We start from the raw sequence: 17,783 nt of genomic DNA on the forward strand, positions 1-17,783 counted from the left end.
TAGGAAGTCATTGAAAAATAAGAATTTGTTCTTAACTGACTTGTCTAGTTAAATAAAGGTTAAATAAAATAAATCAAACCAGTGATATTCCACCCAAACCGGCTCTCCAACCCTGTTCCTGCAGCTACCCAGTGCTTAATTTGGAAAGCCAAGTGAAATCTGTTCGGGAACATCGATAGTAACGTTTTCACAACAAAACATATTTAATTAAACTGTTGACAGGCCCTCTCTCTGGGTGCTGGAGAAAGAAATGAAGGACAGAGTGTCAGGATTTGGCCAGGGTTGTTCCGGGTTTTGGTCACTAGATGCCCCCATTGTGCTTTTTGACCTCATATATATCCCATTTAGCAGACGCTTTTGTCCAAAGCGACTTACAAGTCGGCTGGGGCCACTACTTTTACATATGGGTGGCCCCAGCGGGAATCGAACCCACGACGCTTGGCGTTGCAAGCGCCATGCTTTACCGACTGAGCCACTCATGTTTTTTCCCTTGTTCCCCATTATTATTTGCACCTGTTCCTCGTGTCCCCTGATTGTATTTAAACCCTTAGTTTCCCTCAGTTCTGGGCTCTGTGTTTGTATGTTAGCACCCAGCCCTAGTGTTCTGTGTATTCTTGTCGATTCGGTGGATGATCTTGTGGAATTCTGTTTTTATTTTTGAGTATCTCTTGAGGCTTTTTGTGCTATTCCTACCACCTTTTGGATTTGCCATTTTTTGTATTGAAGGACTTCTCATTTTTACTTTATTAAATACACCGTCTTAAGTACTGCTGTGTCTGCCTCATCTTCTGGGTTCTGCTGACTATTCGTGGCTCAGTTGGTTAAGTGACTGTTTCTCATTCCGGAGACCCAGGTTCGTAACCGGGTCCTGACAGAAACACAGAGCCAAAAATGAACCCAGAGGCAGCCAGTTCCCAGGACCTTTTTGCCATGCTGTCCCACCACCAGGAGACTGTCCAACGCCACGAAGCCGCCCTGGTTCAGCAAGAGGCCTTAATGGCTAGACATTCTCATCTTCTGTCGGAGATGCTGACTTCCATTAAGCAAATATCTGATCGTCTTACCCCGGCAACAGTTCCCGTCCCAGTACCTCAGATTCACGTACCCATGGCAGTTAACCCCCTGGCTGAACCTCGTCTTCCACCTCCCCAACGGTTCTCAGGTGATCCAAGTGCTTGTAAAGGGTTTCTCACCCAATGTTCTCTCTCCTTTGAGCTACAACCCTCGTCGTTTCCCACCGACCGGTCTAAGATCGCTTATATCATCACCCTGCTGTCGGAAAAAGCCCTGGCCTGGGCTACTGCTGTGTGGGATGCCCATAGTTCCTGCTGTGCCAGCTACTCTGCCTTTGCTGAGGAATTCAAACGAGTGTTTCAAGGCCCAAGCAGTGGTTCTGACTCAGCCAAACAGCTCCTGACTCTCCACCAAGGTGGGCAAGGCCCATCCAGTTCCGCAGTGGTTGGCTGGAACAACGAGGCGCTGTTTCAAGGCCCAAGCAGTGGTTCTGACTCAGCCAAACAGCTCCTGACTCTCCACCAAGGTGGGCGCAGCGTGACGGACTATGCCATCCAGTTCCGCACGGTGGCAGCAGCAAGTGGCTGGAACAACGAGGCGCTCACGGTGTGCTTTCTGAAAGGCCTTTCCGACACTATCCAAGATGAACTGGCCACTCGGGAACCACCGGACAATCTCGAGTCCCTGATCAAGTTGGCCTCACGCATTGACCAGCGTCTGAGAGAGAGAACTCAACCGTAGACCTCTAGCCCCTATCAGTCCCAGCTCCGAGTCCCCACCTTTATCCTCGCTGGCTCCATCGGAACCCATGCAGATTGGACGCATCTCCCAGGCTGAGAGAGACCGCCGGATGAGGGAGCGACGCTGTCTATATTGCGGCAAACCGGGCCATTTCCGTTCAACGTGTCCCGGGCTCCAGGGAAACGCTCTGTCCCGTACAGACCGGGGGGAACTGTAACGGGAAACATAACCTCCTCCCATCCGTCCAACTCCCGTCTGCTCATTCCAGTCACCCTCTCCTGGGACAACCACAAGCTTCACCTTCAAGCCTTGGTAGACTCTGGAGCCGCAGGTAACTTCATGGATGGTGTCTGGGCGAAGGAGAATGGCGTTCCCTCTGAACCTCTAAGTGAACCCATGAGGGTCACTACATTGGATGGAAGCCCTTTGGGATCTGGACTTGTCACTCATGTCACTACCTCCTTGCGACTTTCAGTTTCACAACACCAGGAATTGATGAACTTTCATTTGATCTCCTGTTCCGAGTTCCCTCTCGTCCTTGGATACCCCTGGCTTCACAGCCATAACCCTCACATCGACTGGTCTGTGGGCACTATCAAGCAGTGGGGTCCTACGTGCCAAGCTATTTGTATTTTCCCGAATTCCCAGAGTTCTACTCCCGAGTCTTTAGAATCCATCGACCTGACCCGAGTTCCCGAGTGTTACCATGACCTCAAACTGGTGTTTAGCAAACAGAGGGCCACCATGCTACCACCCCATAGACCTTATGATTGCCCCATCGACCTGTTTCCGGGCACTTGCCCCCCCAGGGGTCGGATCTTTTCCCTATCTCCACCCGAACGAGCTGCTATGGATACCTACATCAAGGACGCTCTGGAAGCAGGCCTCATGCGTCCATCCACCTCCCCGGCGGGAGCAGGGTTTTTCTTTGTGGCCAAGAAAGACGGTGGATTACGTCCTTGCATCGACTACCGGGGACTCAATGCCATAACCGTCCGTAACCGTTACCCGCTACCCCTTATGGCCACAGCCTTCGAGCTGCTCCAGGAAGCAGTTGTTTTCACTAAGCTTGACCTGCGGAATGCATACCATCTTGTGCGGATCAGACCTGGTGACGAGTGGAAGACTGCTTTCAACACGCCTACTGGTCACTATGAATACTTGGTGATGCCCTTCGGCCTGACCAACGCCACAGCGGTGTTCCAAGCGCTCATAAACGATGTGCTTAGGGATATGCTTAACATATTTGTGTTCGTTTACTTGGATGACATCCTCATCTTTTCGAGCTCCCTTCAAGAACACACTAAGCATGTCAGACAAGTACTCAAACGCCTCCTGGACAGCCGGTACGTTAAGCCGGAAAAATGTGAATTCCATTCATCCCGAGTACAATTCCTGGGATTTGTAGTGGAACCCGGTCGAGTCCAAATGGACCCCAGGAAGGTAGGGGCGGTAGCGGATTGGCCCACCCCCAAATCCGTTAAGGAAGTTCAGCGTTTCCTGGGCTTCACAAACTTTTACCGCAAGTTCATCAAGAACTTCAGCTTGGTGGCAGCCCCTCTCTCAGCTTTAACCAAGGGTGGCAATGCAAGGTTTTTGTGGGGAAGAGAAGCTGAGACGGCCTTCCAAGGACTCAAGCAGCGCGTTCTCTCTGCTCCCATCCTGATACTACCGACTACGGATGAACCATTTGTGGTGGAGGTAGACGCATCAGAGGTTGGTGTTGGAGCTGTCCTGTCTCAGAGGGGTGAAGACAAGAAGCTTCATCCGTGCGCTTTCTTCTCACACCGGCTTACCCCGACTGAGAGGAACTACGATGTGGGGGATCGTGAACTCCTAGCGGTTAAGATGGCATTGAAGGAATGGAGACACTGGCTCGAGGGGCTTCTCACCCGTTTCAAGTGCTTACGGACCACAAAAATCTGGAGTATATCCAGCAGGCGAAGCGGTTGAACTCTAGACAAGCTAGATGGTCTCTTTTCTTCAATCGATTCCAGTTTATCCTCACCTATCGGCCCGGGTCGAAGAATCTCAAACCGGATGCCCTGTCCCGAGTCTACGCTCCTGCCATTCGAGATGACACGGACATGCCTGTCCTTCCTGCTGCTAAGATTGTGGCTCCGATCTCGTGGCAAGTTGAGGATACCGTGAGACGTGCTCAAGCTAGCGAACCGGACCCGAAAGGAGGTCCTGCCAATCGGTTGTTTGTCCCCAAGGCAGTGAGGACTCATGTCCTTCTGTGGGGGCACTCCTCTCGCCTCACCTGTCATCCGGGCGTAGGTCGCACCTTGGAGTTCATCCAGCGTAAGTTCTGGTGGCCTACCATAAGAGAAGACGTTGCCACTTTCGTCAATGCCTGTCCCGTGTGCTGTCAGAGCAAATCTTCTCACCTCCGCCCTCAAGGACTCCTTCACCCTTTACCTGTTCCCCACAGACCCTGGTCCCATATCTCATTGGACTTTATTACTGGACTTCCTCCATCCCATGGCAATACTACTATCCTAGTCATAATCGACAGGTTTTCAAAGGCGGCCAGGTTCGTCCCTCTGACTAAGTTACCTTCTGCCAAGGAAACGGCTGAGTTGGTAATTAAACATGTGTTCCGAGTCTTCGGCATTCCTCAAGATATGGTTTCTGACAGAGGTCCCCAGTTCGCCTCAAGGTTTTGGAAGGCCTTCTGCCAACTCATGGGGGCTTCTGCCAGTCTATCTTCAGGGTACCATCCGGAGTCCAACGGCCAAACAGAGAGGATGAATCAAGACCTGGAAACCACCCTCCGATGTATGACTCGTGACAACCCGTCCACATGGTCATCCTTTATTGTTTGGGCCGAATACGCGCACAACACCTTGTGCTCCTCCTCCACTGGTATGTCCCCGCACGAGTGTCAGTTTGGCTATGCTCCTCCATTGTTCCCGGACCAGGAGGCAGAAGTCAGAGTGCCTTCAGCCTTGAAGTTCGTCAGACGCTGTCGGCTTATGTGGAGGAAGACCCGTCTTAATCTTATGCGTTCCTCACAGAGGTACCAACAACAAGCCAACAGACGTCACCGTCCCGGGCCTACCCTGCGCCCCGGCCAGAGAGTCTGGCTCTCCACAAGAGACTTACCTCTACGGGTGGAGTCTCGCAAGCTTTCCCAAAAATACATCGGTCCCTTCAAGGTTGCCAGGAGAGTTAACCCAGTTTCTTATCGCCTACACTTACCCAGATCCCTTAAGATTAATCCCACATTTCACATTTCATTGTTAAAACCTGTTGTTTTTTCTCCCCTTGTCCCGGCAGACAGACCTCCCCCTCCGCCTCGTGTCATTGGAGGTCAGCCGGCTTATACCGTCCATCGGATACTGGATTCCCGCCGGATGCAGCGGTCCTGGCAGTATCTGGTGGACTGGGAAGGCTACGGTCCCGAGGAGCGCTCCTGGGTTCCTGCCAAAGACATCCTGGACCCTGACCTCATTCGTCAGTTCAGGGTCCTCCACCCTGAGAGAGCTGGTAGGAACGTCAGGAGCCGTTCCTAGGGGGGGGATTCTGTCAGGATTTGGCCAGGGTTGTTCCGGGTTTTGGTCACTAGATGCCCCCATTGTGCTTTTTGACCTCATGTTTTTTCCCTTGTTCCCCATTATTATTTGCACCTATGCCTCGTTAACCCTGATTGTATTTAAACCCTTAGTTTCCCTCAGTTCTGGGCTCTGTGTTTGTATGTTAGCACCCAGCCCTAGTGTTCTGTGTACTCTTGTCGATTCCGGTGGATGCTCTTGTGGAATTCTGTTTTTATTTTTGAGTATCTCTTGAGGCTTTTTGTGCTATTCCTACCACCTTTTGGATTTGCCATTTTTTGTATTGAAGGACTTCTCCTTTTTACTTTATTAAATACACCGTCTTAAGTACTGCTGTGTCTGCCTCATCTTCTGGGTTCTGCTGACTATTCATGGCTCAGTTGGTTAAGTGACTGTTTCTCACTCCGGAGACCCAGGTTCGTAACCGGGTCCTGACACAGAGTGGAAGAGATGGAAATGCACAGGGTAAGATTCTGTAGCTAAAAGTGATTTGTCAGCCTATTAATTATGAACATATAAAAAATGCGGGAACGTGTACTGGAGCAATGAAGTGGTGACGCAGGGTACCGTACTAAACCACAAATTACCTCTAAGTCCCACGGTGTAAGCTCACCATTTTTAAAGGAGAAACCACTGTGAACTGTAACTCAGTAAAATATTTAAATTGTAACATATTGCGTTTATATTTTTGTTCAGTTTAATAATCCATGTCATAAGATGCCCAGTGCTTCAAGTCTCCTCCTCAAACCTCTCTCGCTCTCTACCTACCCCAGAATTTCTGTTGCATCTTGCACCATAGGGTACTGTCCATCATGCATGTAAACAACTAGCACTGATTGGTGAAGTAGGGCAGGAGTGAAACTGTGACATTCAGTGCAGTGACAGCCAGGAGGAAAGGTGGAGGGATCAAAGGGTAGGATTGATGGATTCCGGAGTATAAATCCTTGATCATAAGAGAAGCAGCCAGGCACTCATGTGGATGGATCAATGGGTGGACTGGGGTCCTTTTAGACCCCAAGCTGGGTATAGTTGGGTAAAGCAGGAAGTTAAGTAAGCAAGGACACAGAGATAAAAAGTAAATATAAAATACTAAAGGTGTTTTTTTAGTCTAGTTTTAAACATTGAGACCAAGTGGATTGACAGGCTGTTCATAAGGTTTGGTGCTCTGTAGGAGAAGGGACCCCAGCTTTGTTTTTTGTTTTTATATTTGCAGAATGGCAAGAAGGCTGGTGTACAGTTGTATTTGCATGTTTTTAAGGTATTTGGGAGCTTGCCCGTGTAAAGCTTTGTATGTTTTGTATTGGAGACTGTTCAAACTTTATGTTTCCTGGTCGGCAGCATTTTGTACAAGTTGGAGAAGTTTCAGATTGGTAGCGTTACAACCTGATAGAAGAGCCTTATAGTAGGATGTAATAAAGGCATGGATTCATTTGTCTGCATCAGTAAATAAAAGTAAGATTAAAAAGTCCCCATCAAAATCCATCAGACTTTTTTTTGCAGTCCTCCGCATCCGCCAATGGCGGCCTTCCGCATCTGCGGTGGAATGTGGCAGAATTTAGCTGTGTTTGTCAGAACAAAATGTGTCTTCTCACTGCCTTTTTGCTTCCAAACTAATATGACAACTTAACGGAAAGATTAGATTCTTACAAACACGATGGTGTTCTCCGTTTTACTTTACAACCCCCACAAACGTCACAGAACTCATCTGAAGTCGGTAACACCAATTTGCCAACTTCTGTCTGTAGCGTCTAAACAGTTTGTGTGTTACACACTGATATGACTTCTCTATGGAAAGGAGAGACTCAAGAACATGTACATCTCTAGGATGCCCAGAAGCCTTGCAAGACTCGTCTGAAGGTAGTTTGTCCAGGTGGGAAAGGGCAGTGTGGAGTGAAATAAAGATTGCATCATCTGTGATCTGTTGAGGCGGTATGCAAATTGGAGGGGGTGTTGGGTTTATGGGATAATGGCGTTGATGTGAGCCATGACCTGCCTTTCAAAGCACTTCATGGCTACAGATGTGAGTGCAACGGGTCGGTAATCATTTAGGCAGGTTACCTTAGTGTTCTTAGCCACAGGGACTATGGTGGTTTGCTTGAAACATGTTGACCTGCCCTCTGTGAGTATCTCTATAAATTACATGACTTGCTAACAGACGGTGGATCAAGTTTCTTCGGGGTGCGGCCATGCCATGAGGAACGAATGACCTAACTCTCCTTGGAAATCAAACTCCTATCGACAAAACACTTATGTACTTTTCCTATCCTACTCAGACAGAAGCAATCATCCCAGAAATTATCCTGTGAAACTCACTGTTTGCATTAAAGACTAAATGACTGAAATTCGCAATCCATCCCAGCTGGGATCAGAGGAAGAATTTACTGCTTAGAAGAGCTCTCATAGACTTTGCTTTCCCGGACTCAGAGAGAAACTTGGACAACACTGCCTTTTTCCCGGCTCTATCATGGCTTCATCCCATTCAAACGTAATCCAACTGGGCAGGCAACATCCTCTTTCAATTTGTAAGATCATATCATTCAAAAACATCCTGTGAATGTACAATTGTATTTGTATTTATTTGTGATCACTCCTCCTGGGGTCCAAATATATTAAAGCACTTATATTACAAAAAAACTAAAGATAAAACAGTACATCATATAGCATTATTACACCACTACATATCTACAATACAAAATGTTCACCAGGCAACAATAACACAATGTATGCGTATACATCTGTCTCTACCTTTGTGTGTGTCTCTTCACAGTCCCCATTGTTCCATAAGGTGTATTTTTTTTACATTTATTCCAGATCAGGTAACTGATGCAAGCAGTAGAATCAGATTTTTTTTAGAGTTCCATGTAGTCATGTCTCTATCTAGTACTGTGCGCCTCCCATAGTCTGTTCTGGACTTGGGGACTGTGAAGAGAGCTCTGGTGGCATGTCTTGTGGGGTATGCATGGGTGTCCGAGCTGTGTGCAAGTACTTCAAACAGACAGCTCGGTACATTCAGCTTATCAACACCTCTTACAAAAACAAGTAGTGATGAAGTCAATCTCTCTTCCACTTTGAGCCATGACAGATTGACATGCATGTCTGTGTACTTTTAAAGGACAGCCATACTGCCCTGTTCTGAGCCAACTGCAATTGTACTAAGTCCCTCTTTGTGGCTCCTGAACACACTACTGAACAGTAGTCTAGGTGCGACAAAACTAGGACCTGTAGGACCTGCCCTGTAGGACCTGCCTTGTCGATAGTGTTGTTAAGAGGGCAGAGCCGCGCTTTATTAAGGACAGATTTCTCCCCATTTTAGCTACTGTATCAATATGTTTTGACCATGACAGTTTACATTCCAGGGTTACTCCAAACAGTTTAGTCACCTAAACTTGCTCAATTTTCACATTATTCATTACAAGATGTAGTTGAGGTTTAGGGTTTAGTGAATGATTTGACCCAAGTACAATGCTTTAAGTTTTGTATTTTGGTTGAGTACAGCAGCCATTCATATTTAATACTCTCGCCTGAATAACTGTGTTGTATCCCATTGTACCCTGCCTTTATATGGTATCTTTTAAAACTACCTATTTTAGAAAATAAAACCTTGAATGAATTATTTGTGAAACTGAAGCCATTTGCGAGTGACTGGGTTTTTACAGCTCCAGAACTTGTCGGCTATTCCGAATGAGAATATAATCAAATCTAATGTGATTATATTGTTAATATTGTAATTCATGGTATAACGGTTAATTATAACTACTGATAGAGTTAATTCAAGAGTTTCTCTATATCCAACCCTTAATACATAGTAATGCCCCTCTTAAGATGACTACTCCTGGCTAGCGTTTCCATCCCAGAGCAAGCACCAATTTAGCTTGAAGGTAGCTCGGCCAGGACTCCTGTGCTACCACCGAAGCATACTCCTGGGCTACAATATCGGCCTGCTAGCTACCAAGAGCTACTTGGAACCCTACTAATTCCACGACTGGTCTATCGACGTCACCGCACGAAGAGGCAAAAACAGACTTACCCCATCGCGACGTCCCCCCCCAAGGCTAACTTTCTAGCCCACACTATCTGCTTGTTTGCTAACTCGGTCTGCTAACTGCTAAACTGTCGGGCCCTGGTCTGCTAACTGCTAGCTTGCCTGCCCGGTCTGCTAACTGCTAGCCTTTGCTAACTGCTTGCTTGCTAACCCGGTCTCCTAACTGCTAGCTCTCCCTGGTCTACTAACTGCTAGCCCATGCTAATTGCTTGCTTGCTCACCCGGCCTGCTAACTGCTAGCTTGCCCTGGTCTACTAACTGCTAGCTTGTTTAGCTCTGGCCTACTAACTGTTAGCTTGTTAGCCTGCTAACTGTCTGAATCGCCGTGTCCCCAGCCAGCCTAACCACTCACTGGACCCATATGTTCACTTGGCTACGCATGCCTCTCTCTAATATCAATATGCCTTGTCCATTACTGTCCTGGTTAGTGATTACTGTCTTAATTCACTGTAGAGCCTCTAGCCCTGCTCAATATGCCTTAACCAACCATGTTGTTCCACCTCCTACATATGCGATGACATCATCTGGTTTAAACATCTCTAGAGACTATATCTCTCCCTTCATTACTCAATGCATAGGTTTACCTTCAATGTACTCACATCCTACCTTACCTTTGTCTGTACACTATGCCTTGAATCTATATTATTGTGCCCAGAAACCTGCTCCTTTTACTCTCTGTTTTAAACGTGCTCGACGGCCAGTTTGTATAGTCTTTCGCCGTACCCTTATCCTACTTCTCCTCTGTTCCTCTGGTGATGTGGAGGTTAATGCAGGTCCTGCAGTGCCTAGCTCCACTCCCACCCCCCAGGTGCTCTTATTTGTTGACTTCTCAAATCAAATCAAATTTTATTTGTCACATACACATGGTTAGCAGATGTTAATGCGAGTGTAGCGAAATGCTTGTGCTTCTAGTTCCGACAATGCAGTAATAACCAAGAAGTAATCTAACTAACAATTCCAAAACTACTGTCTTATACACACAAGTGTAAGGAGATAAAGAATATGTACATAAAGATATATGAATGAGTGATGGTACAGAGCAGCATAGGCAAGATACAGTAGATGGTATCGAGTACAGTATATACATATGAGATGAGTATGTAAACAAAGTGGCATAGTTAAAGTGGCGAGTGATACATGTATTACATAAAGATGCAGTAGATGATATAGAGTACAGTATATACGTATACATATGAGATGAATAATGTAGGGTATGTAAACATTATATTAGGTAGCATTGTTTAAAGTGGCTAGTGATATATTTTACATCATTTCCCATCAATTCCCATTATTAAAGTGGCTGGAGTTGAGTCAGTGTGTTGGCAGCAGCCACTCAATGTTAGTGGTTGCTGTTTAACAGTCTGATGGCCTTGAGATAGAAGCTGTTTGTCAGTCTCTCGGTCCCAGCTTTGATGCACCTGTACTGACCTCGCCTTCTGGATGATAGCGGGGTGAACAGGCAGTGGCTCGGGTGGTTGTTGTCCTTAATGATCTTTATGGCCTTCCTGTAACATCGGGTGGTGTAGGTGTCCTGGAGGGCAGGTAGTTTGCCCACGGTGATGCGTTGTGCAGACCTCACTACCCTCTGGAGAGCCTTACGGTTGTGGGTGGAGCAGTTGCCGTACAAGGCGGTGATACAGCCCGCCAGGATGCTCTCGATTGTGTATCTGTAGAAGTTTGTGAGTGCTTTTGGTGACAAGCCGAATTTCTTCAGCCTTCTTCAGCCTTCTGTAAACGTAAAAGCCTTGGTTTTGTGCATGTTAACATTAGAAGCCTACTCCCCAAATTTGTTTTACTCACTGCTTTAGCACACTCTGCCAACCCACTTAGCCGTGTCTGAATCCTGGCTTAGGAAAACCACCAAACCCTGAAATCTCCATTGCTAACTAATGTTTTCCGCCAAGATAGAACTGCCAAAGGGGGCGGTGTTGCAATCTACTGCAAAGATATAGACCTCCCTCTGCCCCCAGCTGTGCCCTCGATACTATATGTGAACTGATTGCCCCCAATCTATCTTCTGAGCTCGTGCTACTAGGTGACCTAAACTGGGACATGCTTGACACCCCGACCATCCTACAATCTAAGCTTGATGCCCTCAATCTCACACAAATTATCAATGAACCTTCCAGGTACAAGCCCAAATTAGAGATCGAACGATTAATCGCAATGGCCGATTAATTAGGGCCGATTTCAAGTTTTCATAATAATCGGAAATCGGTAAACACGGGCACCCTCATAGATGTCATCCTAACTAATTCACCCTCCAAATACACCTCTGCTGTTTTCAATCAAGATCTCAGCGATCACTGCCTCATTGCCTGCATCCATAATGGGTCTGCGACCAAACGACCACCCCTCATCACTGTCAAAACGCTCCCTGAAACACTTCTGCGAGCAGGCCTTTCTAATCGACCTGGCCGGGGTATCCTGGAACAACATTGACCTCATCCCGTCAGTAGATGATGCCTGGCTATTCTTTAAAAATGCCTACCTCACCATCTTAAATACGCATGCCCCTCTCAAAAACTGTAGAACTAGGAATAGATATAGTCCTTGGTTCACGCCAGACCTGTCTGACCTTGACCAGCACAAAAACATCCTGTGGCGTTCTGCATTAGCATCGAATAGCCCCTGTGATATGCAACTTCTCAGGGAAGTTAGGAACAAATATACACAGGAGGTTAGAAAAGCTAAGGCAAGCTTTTTCAAACAGAAATTTGCATCCTGTAGTACTAACTCAAAAAAGTTATGGGACACTGTAAAGTCCATGGAGAATAAGAGCACCTACTCCCAGCTGCCCACTGCTCTGAGGCTAGGAAACATTATCACCACCGATAAATCCGCTATAATTGAGAATTTCAAGAAGCATTTCTCTACGGCTGACCATGCTTTCCACGTGGCTACCCCTACCCCGATCAACTGCCTGGCACCCTCCACAGCAACCTGCCAAAGCCCCCACCATTTCTCCTTTACCCAAATCCAGATAGCCAATGTTCTGAAACAGCTGCAAAATCTGGACCCCTACAAATCAGCCGGGCTAGACAATCTGGACCCTCTCTTTCTAAAATTATCTGCCGAAATTGTTGCAACCCCTATTACTAGCCTGTTCAACCTCTCTTTCATATCATCTGAGATTCCCAAAGAATGGAAAGCTGCCACGGTCATCCCCCTCTTCAAAGGGGGTGACACTCTAGACCCAAACTGCTACAGACCTATATCTATCCTACCCTGTCTTTCTAAGGTCTTCGAAAGCCTAGTTAACAAACAGATCTCTGACCATTTCGAATCCCACCATACCTTCTCCGCTATGCAGTCTGGTTTCAGAGCTGGTCAGGGGTGCACCTCAGCCACGCTCAAGGTTCTAAACGACATCATAACCGCAATCGATAAGAGACATTACTGTGCAGCCGTATTCATTGACCTGGCCAAGGCTTTTGACTCTGTTAATCACAACATTCTTATTGGCAGACTCGGCAGCCTTGGTTTCTCAAATGATTGCCTCGCCTGGTTTACCAACTACTTCTCTGAGAGTTCAGTGTGTCAAATTGGAGGGCCTGTTGTCTGGACCTCTGGCAGTCTCTATGGGTGTGCCACAGGGTTCAATTCTTGGGCCGACTCTCTTTTCTGTATACATCAATGATGTTGCTCTTGCTGATGTTGATTCTCTGATCCACCTCTATGCAGACGACACCATTCTGTATACTTCTGGCCCCTCCTTGGACACTGTGTTAATTAACTAACCTCCAGACTAGCTTCAAAGCCATACAACTCTCCTTCCAACTGCTCTTAAACGCAAGTAAAACTAAATGCATGCTTTTCAATCGATCGCTGCCCGCACCTGCTCGCCGTCCAGCATCACTACTCTGGACGGCTCTGACTTAGAATACGTGGACAACTACAAATACCTGGGTGTCTGGTTAGACTGTAAACTCTCCTTCCAGACTCACATTAAGCATCTCCAATCCAAAATTAAATCTGCCAAACATACCCTCATAAAACTGACCATCCTACCCATCCTCGACTTCGGTGATGTCATCTATAAAATAGCCTCCAACACTCTACTCAACAAACTGGATGCAGTCTATCACAGTGCCATCCGTTTATCACCAAAGCCCCATACACTACCCACAATTGCGACCTGTAAGCTCTCGTTGGTTGGTACTCGTCGCCAAACCCACTGGCTACAGGTTATCTACAAGTTTCTGCTAGGTAAAGCCCCGCCTTATCTCAGCTCACTGGTCACCATAGCAGCACCCACTCGTAGCACGCGCTCCAGCAGGTATATCTCACTGGTCACCCCCAAAGCCAATTTCTCCTTGGTCGTCTTTCCTTCCAGTTCTCTGCTGCCTATGACTGGAACGAATTGCAAAAATCTCTGAAGCTGGAGACTCACATCTCCCTCACTAGCTTTAAGCACCAGCTGTCAGAGCATTTTACAGATTACTGCACCTGTACTTAGCCTATCTGTAAACAGCCCATCTATCTACCTACCTCATCCCCATACTGGTATTTATTTATTTATTTTGCTCCTTTGCACCCCAGTATCTCTACCTGCACATTCATCTTCTGCCGATCTACCATTCCAGTGTTTAATTGCTATATTGTATTTACTTCGCCACCATGGCCTATTTATTTCCTTAACTTAACCTCATTTGCACTCACTGTTATAGACTTTTTGTTTTCTTTTGTTCTACTGTATTATTGACTGTGTGTTGTTTATTCCATGTGTAACTCTGTGTTGTATGTGTCGAATTGCTACGCTTTATCTTGGCCAACTAGCCTACCTTGTTCTCAACTAGCCTGCCTGGTTAAATAAAGGTGAAATAAAATACAAATAAATTAGATTAATTTGGTTAGGATAACAACATCAATCAAATAAATCAAATCAAGACTTTTTTTCAGTAATCAGTAAATTATCTTTAATATAAATTAGCCTAAAGTCACAACAAACCAAATCAACATTTGAGGTAAAAAACAAAAACTTGCGATTTTACTTGTTTTTTTATATCAGTGATTTGTTTTCCTCATCCTTGTTGTGTAGTATGGGGGCTCTGAAAAAACATGAACAAATGCTCCAAAAAATAATTTTCTTTAAAAAAATCTCTCAGTCGTGCTGTGTAATTAAGCAAAAGTTTATTTTTGTTTTTTAAATAACTAATTGACCGATGTTGGTTCACTTATTTGAATTACATTTTGTTTTTTATGTAAGCTCAATTTTCCATTTCTTTAGAGATTTCTCTCTAGGACATGTCGTGCAACTCACCATAGTTAAAGAGCAACTGCCCCTAAAAAACAACTTCTCATTTAGAAAACAGCCTCATCAATATCTGTGACAAAACATTTGTTCTACCTTCAAAATTTACTACAAAGTGTAAATAGGATAACTTTGGTCATGTCAGTCTCATCCAAAACAGAATTTAGTGAGACCTGTGTTATTACTGCATCACAATGTAAATGAAGGTTGGGTTTGTTTCAATCCTTCCCACATGCCTACATCTGGAATTCACAAGTAATCATCAATTCAGAGTGCAGCTGCACACGCCCCAACGATAATGCCCGTGGTAAATTTGATTGACTTTGGGCTAGTTAAGACTAACGGTTAATTATGTTAAAATTTCAATAGCTCCAAATTTAATTGACCTAAAAATTCCCGTACAAATATTGAAAGCATTCAATGGAAAAACTAAAAGGTGTGCAACATGAAAATATTGTCTCATTTACATTGTGTAATTTATTGACAATCCCTAACTAGCCCCAGAGATAGGATATCCAAAGTCAAACCAATATCTCCACGGTCGCACACCAGCTGGCTGAAGCTAAGTCTCGAAATAATTTGGCTAACTCTTTCCACCTGCAAACACACACAAGAGACACCCACATTGAACCACTCTCCAAAACCAACTCACGTTTGAATTCGATCATGGCCACTAGCAAATATGAAATGAGGCCAAATCAGAAAGTGCAGTCACCCTTTAAGCGCAGCAAACGTGGTAATTAACTACAATTACCTATTCTTGTTGGTTCTTACCTGGGCAAGCCTGTGGGGCTGGCAGATACACGGACAGGAAAAGTGATAGAGACACGAGAGAGCTAAAGAACAGGTGCTTAGGTATCTCTACCTGACAATACATCTAATTGATTGATAGCTGTTAGCAGTCTTAAAAGTATGACTTATCTACTTTGAAGAACTTCTGAAATAGTGATTTTTGTCAGACAGCAGGCAGCTCACCAGCTCGGCTAGACTCTTTGGGTTCTACTAAGCTAACATATTTAATTGTTTTAAGATGGTCTTACCAAGGATCATTTAGCTATTCGATTTAGAATTTTAGAACGCCTTAAACTGACCGATTTTGATGTGGATTGTTTTATTATGCTAATTAGATTTCCACAGGGGCGTGGACATCACCTATAGGTGGTTAAAAAAGCAAACCTCTCCTTTAAAGTTTTCCTTTGAAGACCATGGAGCTTTTATGAAAATGTAAAATGGTTGATGTTTAAATAGTACAAATAGTATCAACAATCTTTTGAAAGGCTATTGAAGTTGAGTCAGTCTGCAAATGTTCACATTGTGTTGGTGTTTGTAGCTGAAATGCTTCAAAAGCAGTGGCAAATACAAAATTGGCTTTGAAATGCTAATTTAAAATGGTTAAAGTTCAAAAAATATATAAATGGTATCAAAAAGCTGTATACAAACAGCCTATTCCAGACGGGTCTGCACATTGTAAAGTTTGAATGATGTTTCTAGCTTAAGGGGTTGAAGTATAAGTACAGTGGACATGTTTACCATTCAACTCTATGGCCTTTGAAATTCATTGGGATTAATGCATTATGGTTTTAGTGTGAAAAGTATAAGTACTAGCAAAAACGTTATTTTTCAAGCACATTGACCAGTGGCAATCTAGACGTTTTAGAGCTTTTAGTTAGTTTTACGGTTTTGGCTCTACAGTTTCCAGAGGAAATTGAATAATAATAATAACTATGAACAATTTCTAAATTTGCTCTTGATTTCAGCAAGCACACCTTCTAATAAAGTAAATACAACTAAAAAGAAAATAATCTTACCCTAACCAAGTGTTTTTTCAATACCTTGTTTGAGTGCTGAGTGTTAAATTGTCTGATACAAGCTCAGTATACTTTTTTTTTTAAATTATACTCTCTCATTGGCCTCCTACAGGTTGAACTGGAGACACTGGCAGTGATAAAGTGGATGCAGAACTATAACTTTGTTCTGTCTGCTAACCTGCATGGTGGGGCAGTGGTGGCCAACTACCCCTTTGACAAGTCAAGAGACCCCCGAATCAGAGGCAAGACTACATACGCCACAACCCCAGATGACAAGATATTCAAAAAGGTACAGGTGCATTAAAAAAAAGCTCAGTCAGATTATAGCACATGTTGAAACATGTGGCTTTGTGTACTTACAGTTGGCCAGGACGTATTCGTATGCCCACAGTTGGATGCATAAGGGATGGAACTGTGGAGATTTTTTTGATGAAGGGATCACCAATGGAGCCAGTTGGTATTCTCTGTCTAAAGGTGAGTTTAAAGGTCCTGCATTGATATTTGGATAAACCCAGATCAAAGTGTGATGACCAAAGTATGAAAAATGACGGTTGCTGGTACATTGATAACGTCCGATCATAAAGTTACTGGCTTTTAGTGATGGGATGTTAGGATCTTTTGACTCATTTCGTTCTTTAGATTCAGTAATGCCGAGAGCATGCAGGACCACCTCCTACCGGTGAATGATTATCTAAATACTTGAAACAATCATGATTCTACAAGCCTCTTGTTCACAATGGGGGGTATATTGGAGCTGTCATTTATGACTGAGATGGGTAAAAGTGTGCTTCAAACAATGTATATTTGTGACTCACAACTTGAATTCGGTCTTTTGTAGCAACTTTTAAGTTCTTTTTTACATGGGATAAAATGAAAGACTCAGAGCTACAAAATGGTATATCATACACTGCATTTGAGGAAACAATGGGAAAGTAATTCTGCTTTAAAGTTGATCAACTTGTAAATTCGCTTTGACAAAAGTCTTTCAATGTTTTGGTAATAGTATTGAAGAGCCCTTCTTTGTCTACGTCCATTCAGCATTGTTCACACCCTCTTAAGCCTTAGCCCCACCCATCTCTTTAAGGGTTGATCCAAGCATGCTGTACTAACTTGCCAGTTACTTCCAGACATTTGAGAGAGAACAGCTCACTAAATATTACTCGCCCTAGCAGAGCTGGTTAGGCTGTTATGTTATCCAGAGCGTTGGTGACAGCAACTGTGCTGTCAGATTGTCCGTAAATTCAGAACGTTTCGCGTTCAGAGCGCACACCGGACTCTCTGGCCAATAAATAGGGTTGATCCGAAAGCTCTGACCTCACAATGACGTCATGGCTTTAGAAGCTTCTGATAGGCTAATTGACATCATT

The 17,783-nt window shown here is 44.8% G+C and overlaps 1 protein-coding gene across 3 annotated transcripts in view; it reads left to right on the forward strand.

The window, feature by feature from the left end:
• The window catches only part of cpn1 (carboxypeptidase N, polypeptide 1), a 188,453-nt gene that overhangs the window by 91,470 nt on the left and 79,200 nt on the right, over window positions 1–17,783 (forward strand). For 2 of the 3 annotated variants that reach the window (XM_064923556.1, XM_064923554.1), the window contains exons 4-5: window positions 16,529–16,705; window positions 16,779–16,890. In XM_064923556.1, the coding sequence (XP_064779628.1) occupies window positions 16,529–16,705; window positions 16,779–16,890 (289 nt within the window). Of the gene's footprint in view, window positions 1–5,037; window positions 5,563–16,528; window positions 16,706–16,778; window positions 16,891–17,783 lie in introns of those variants that run through there. The other variant, XM_064923555.1, reaches the window with a different exon arrangement.

This window comes from Oncorhynchus masou, chromosome 18, assembly GCF_036934945.1.
Source record: "Oncorhynchus masou masou isolate Uvic2021 chromosome 18, UVic_Omas_1.1, whole genome shotgun sequence".
In the NCBI taxonomy this organism is placed as follows: Eukaryota; Metazoa; Chordata; class Actinopteri; order Salmoniformes; family Salmonidae; genus Oncorhynchus; species Oncorhynchus masou.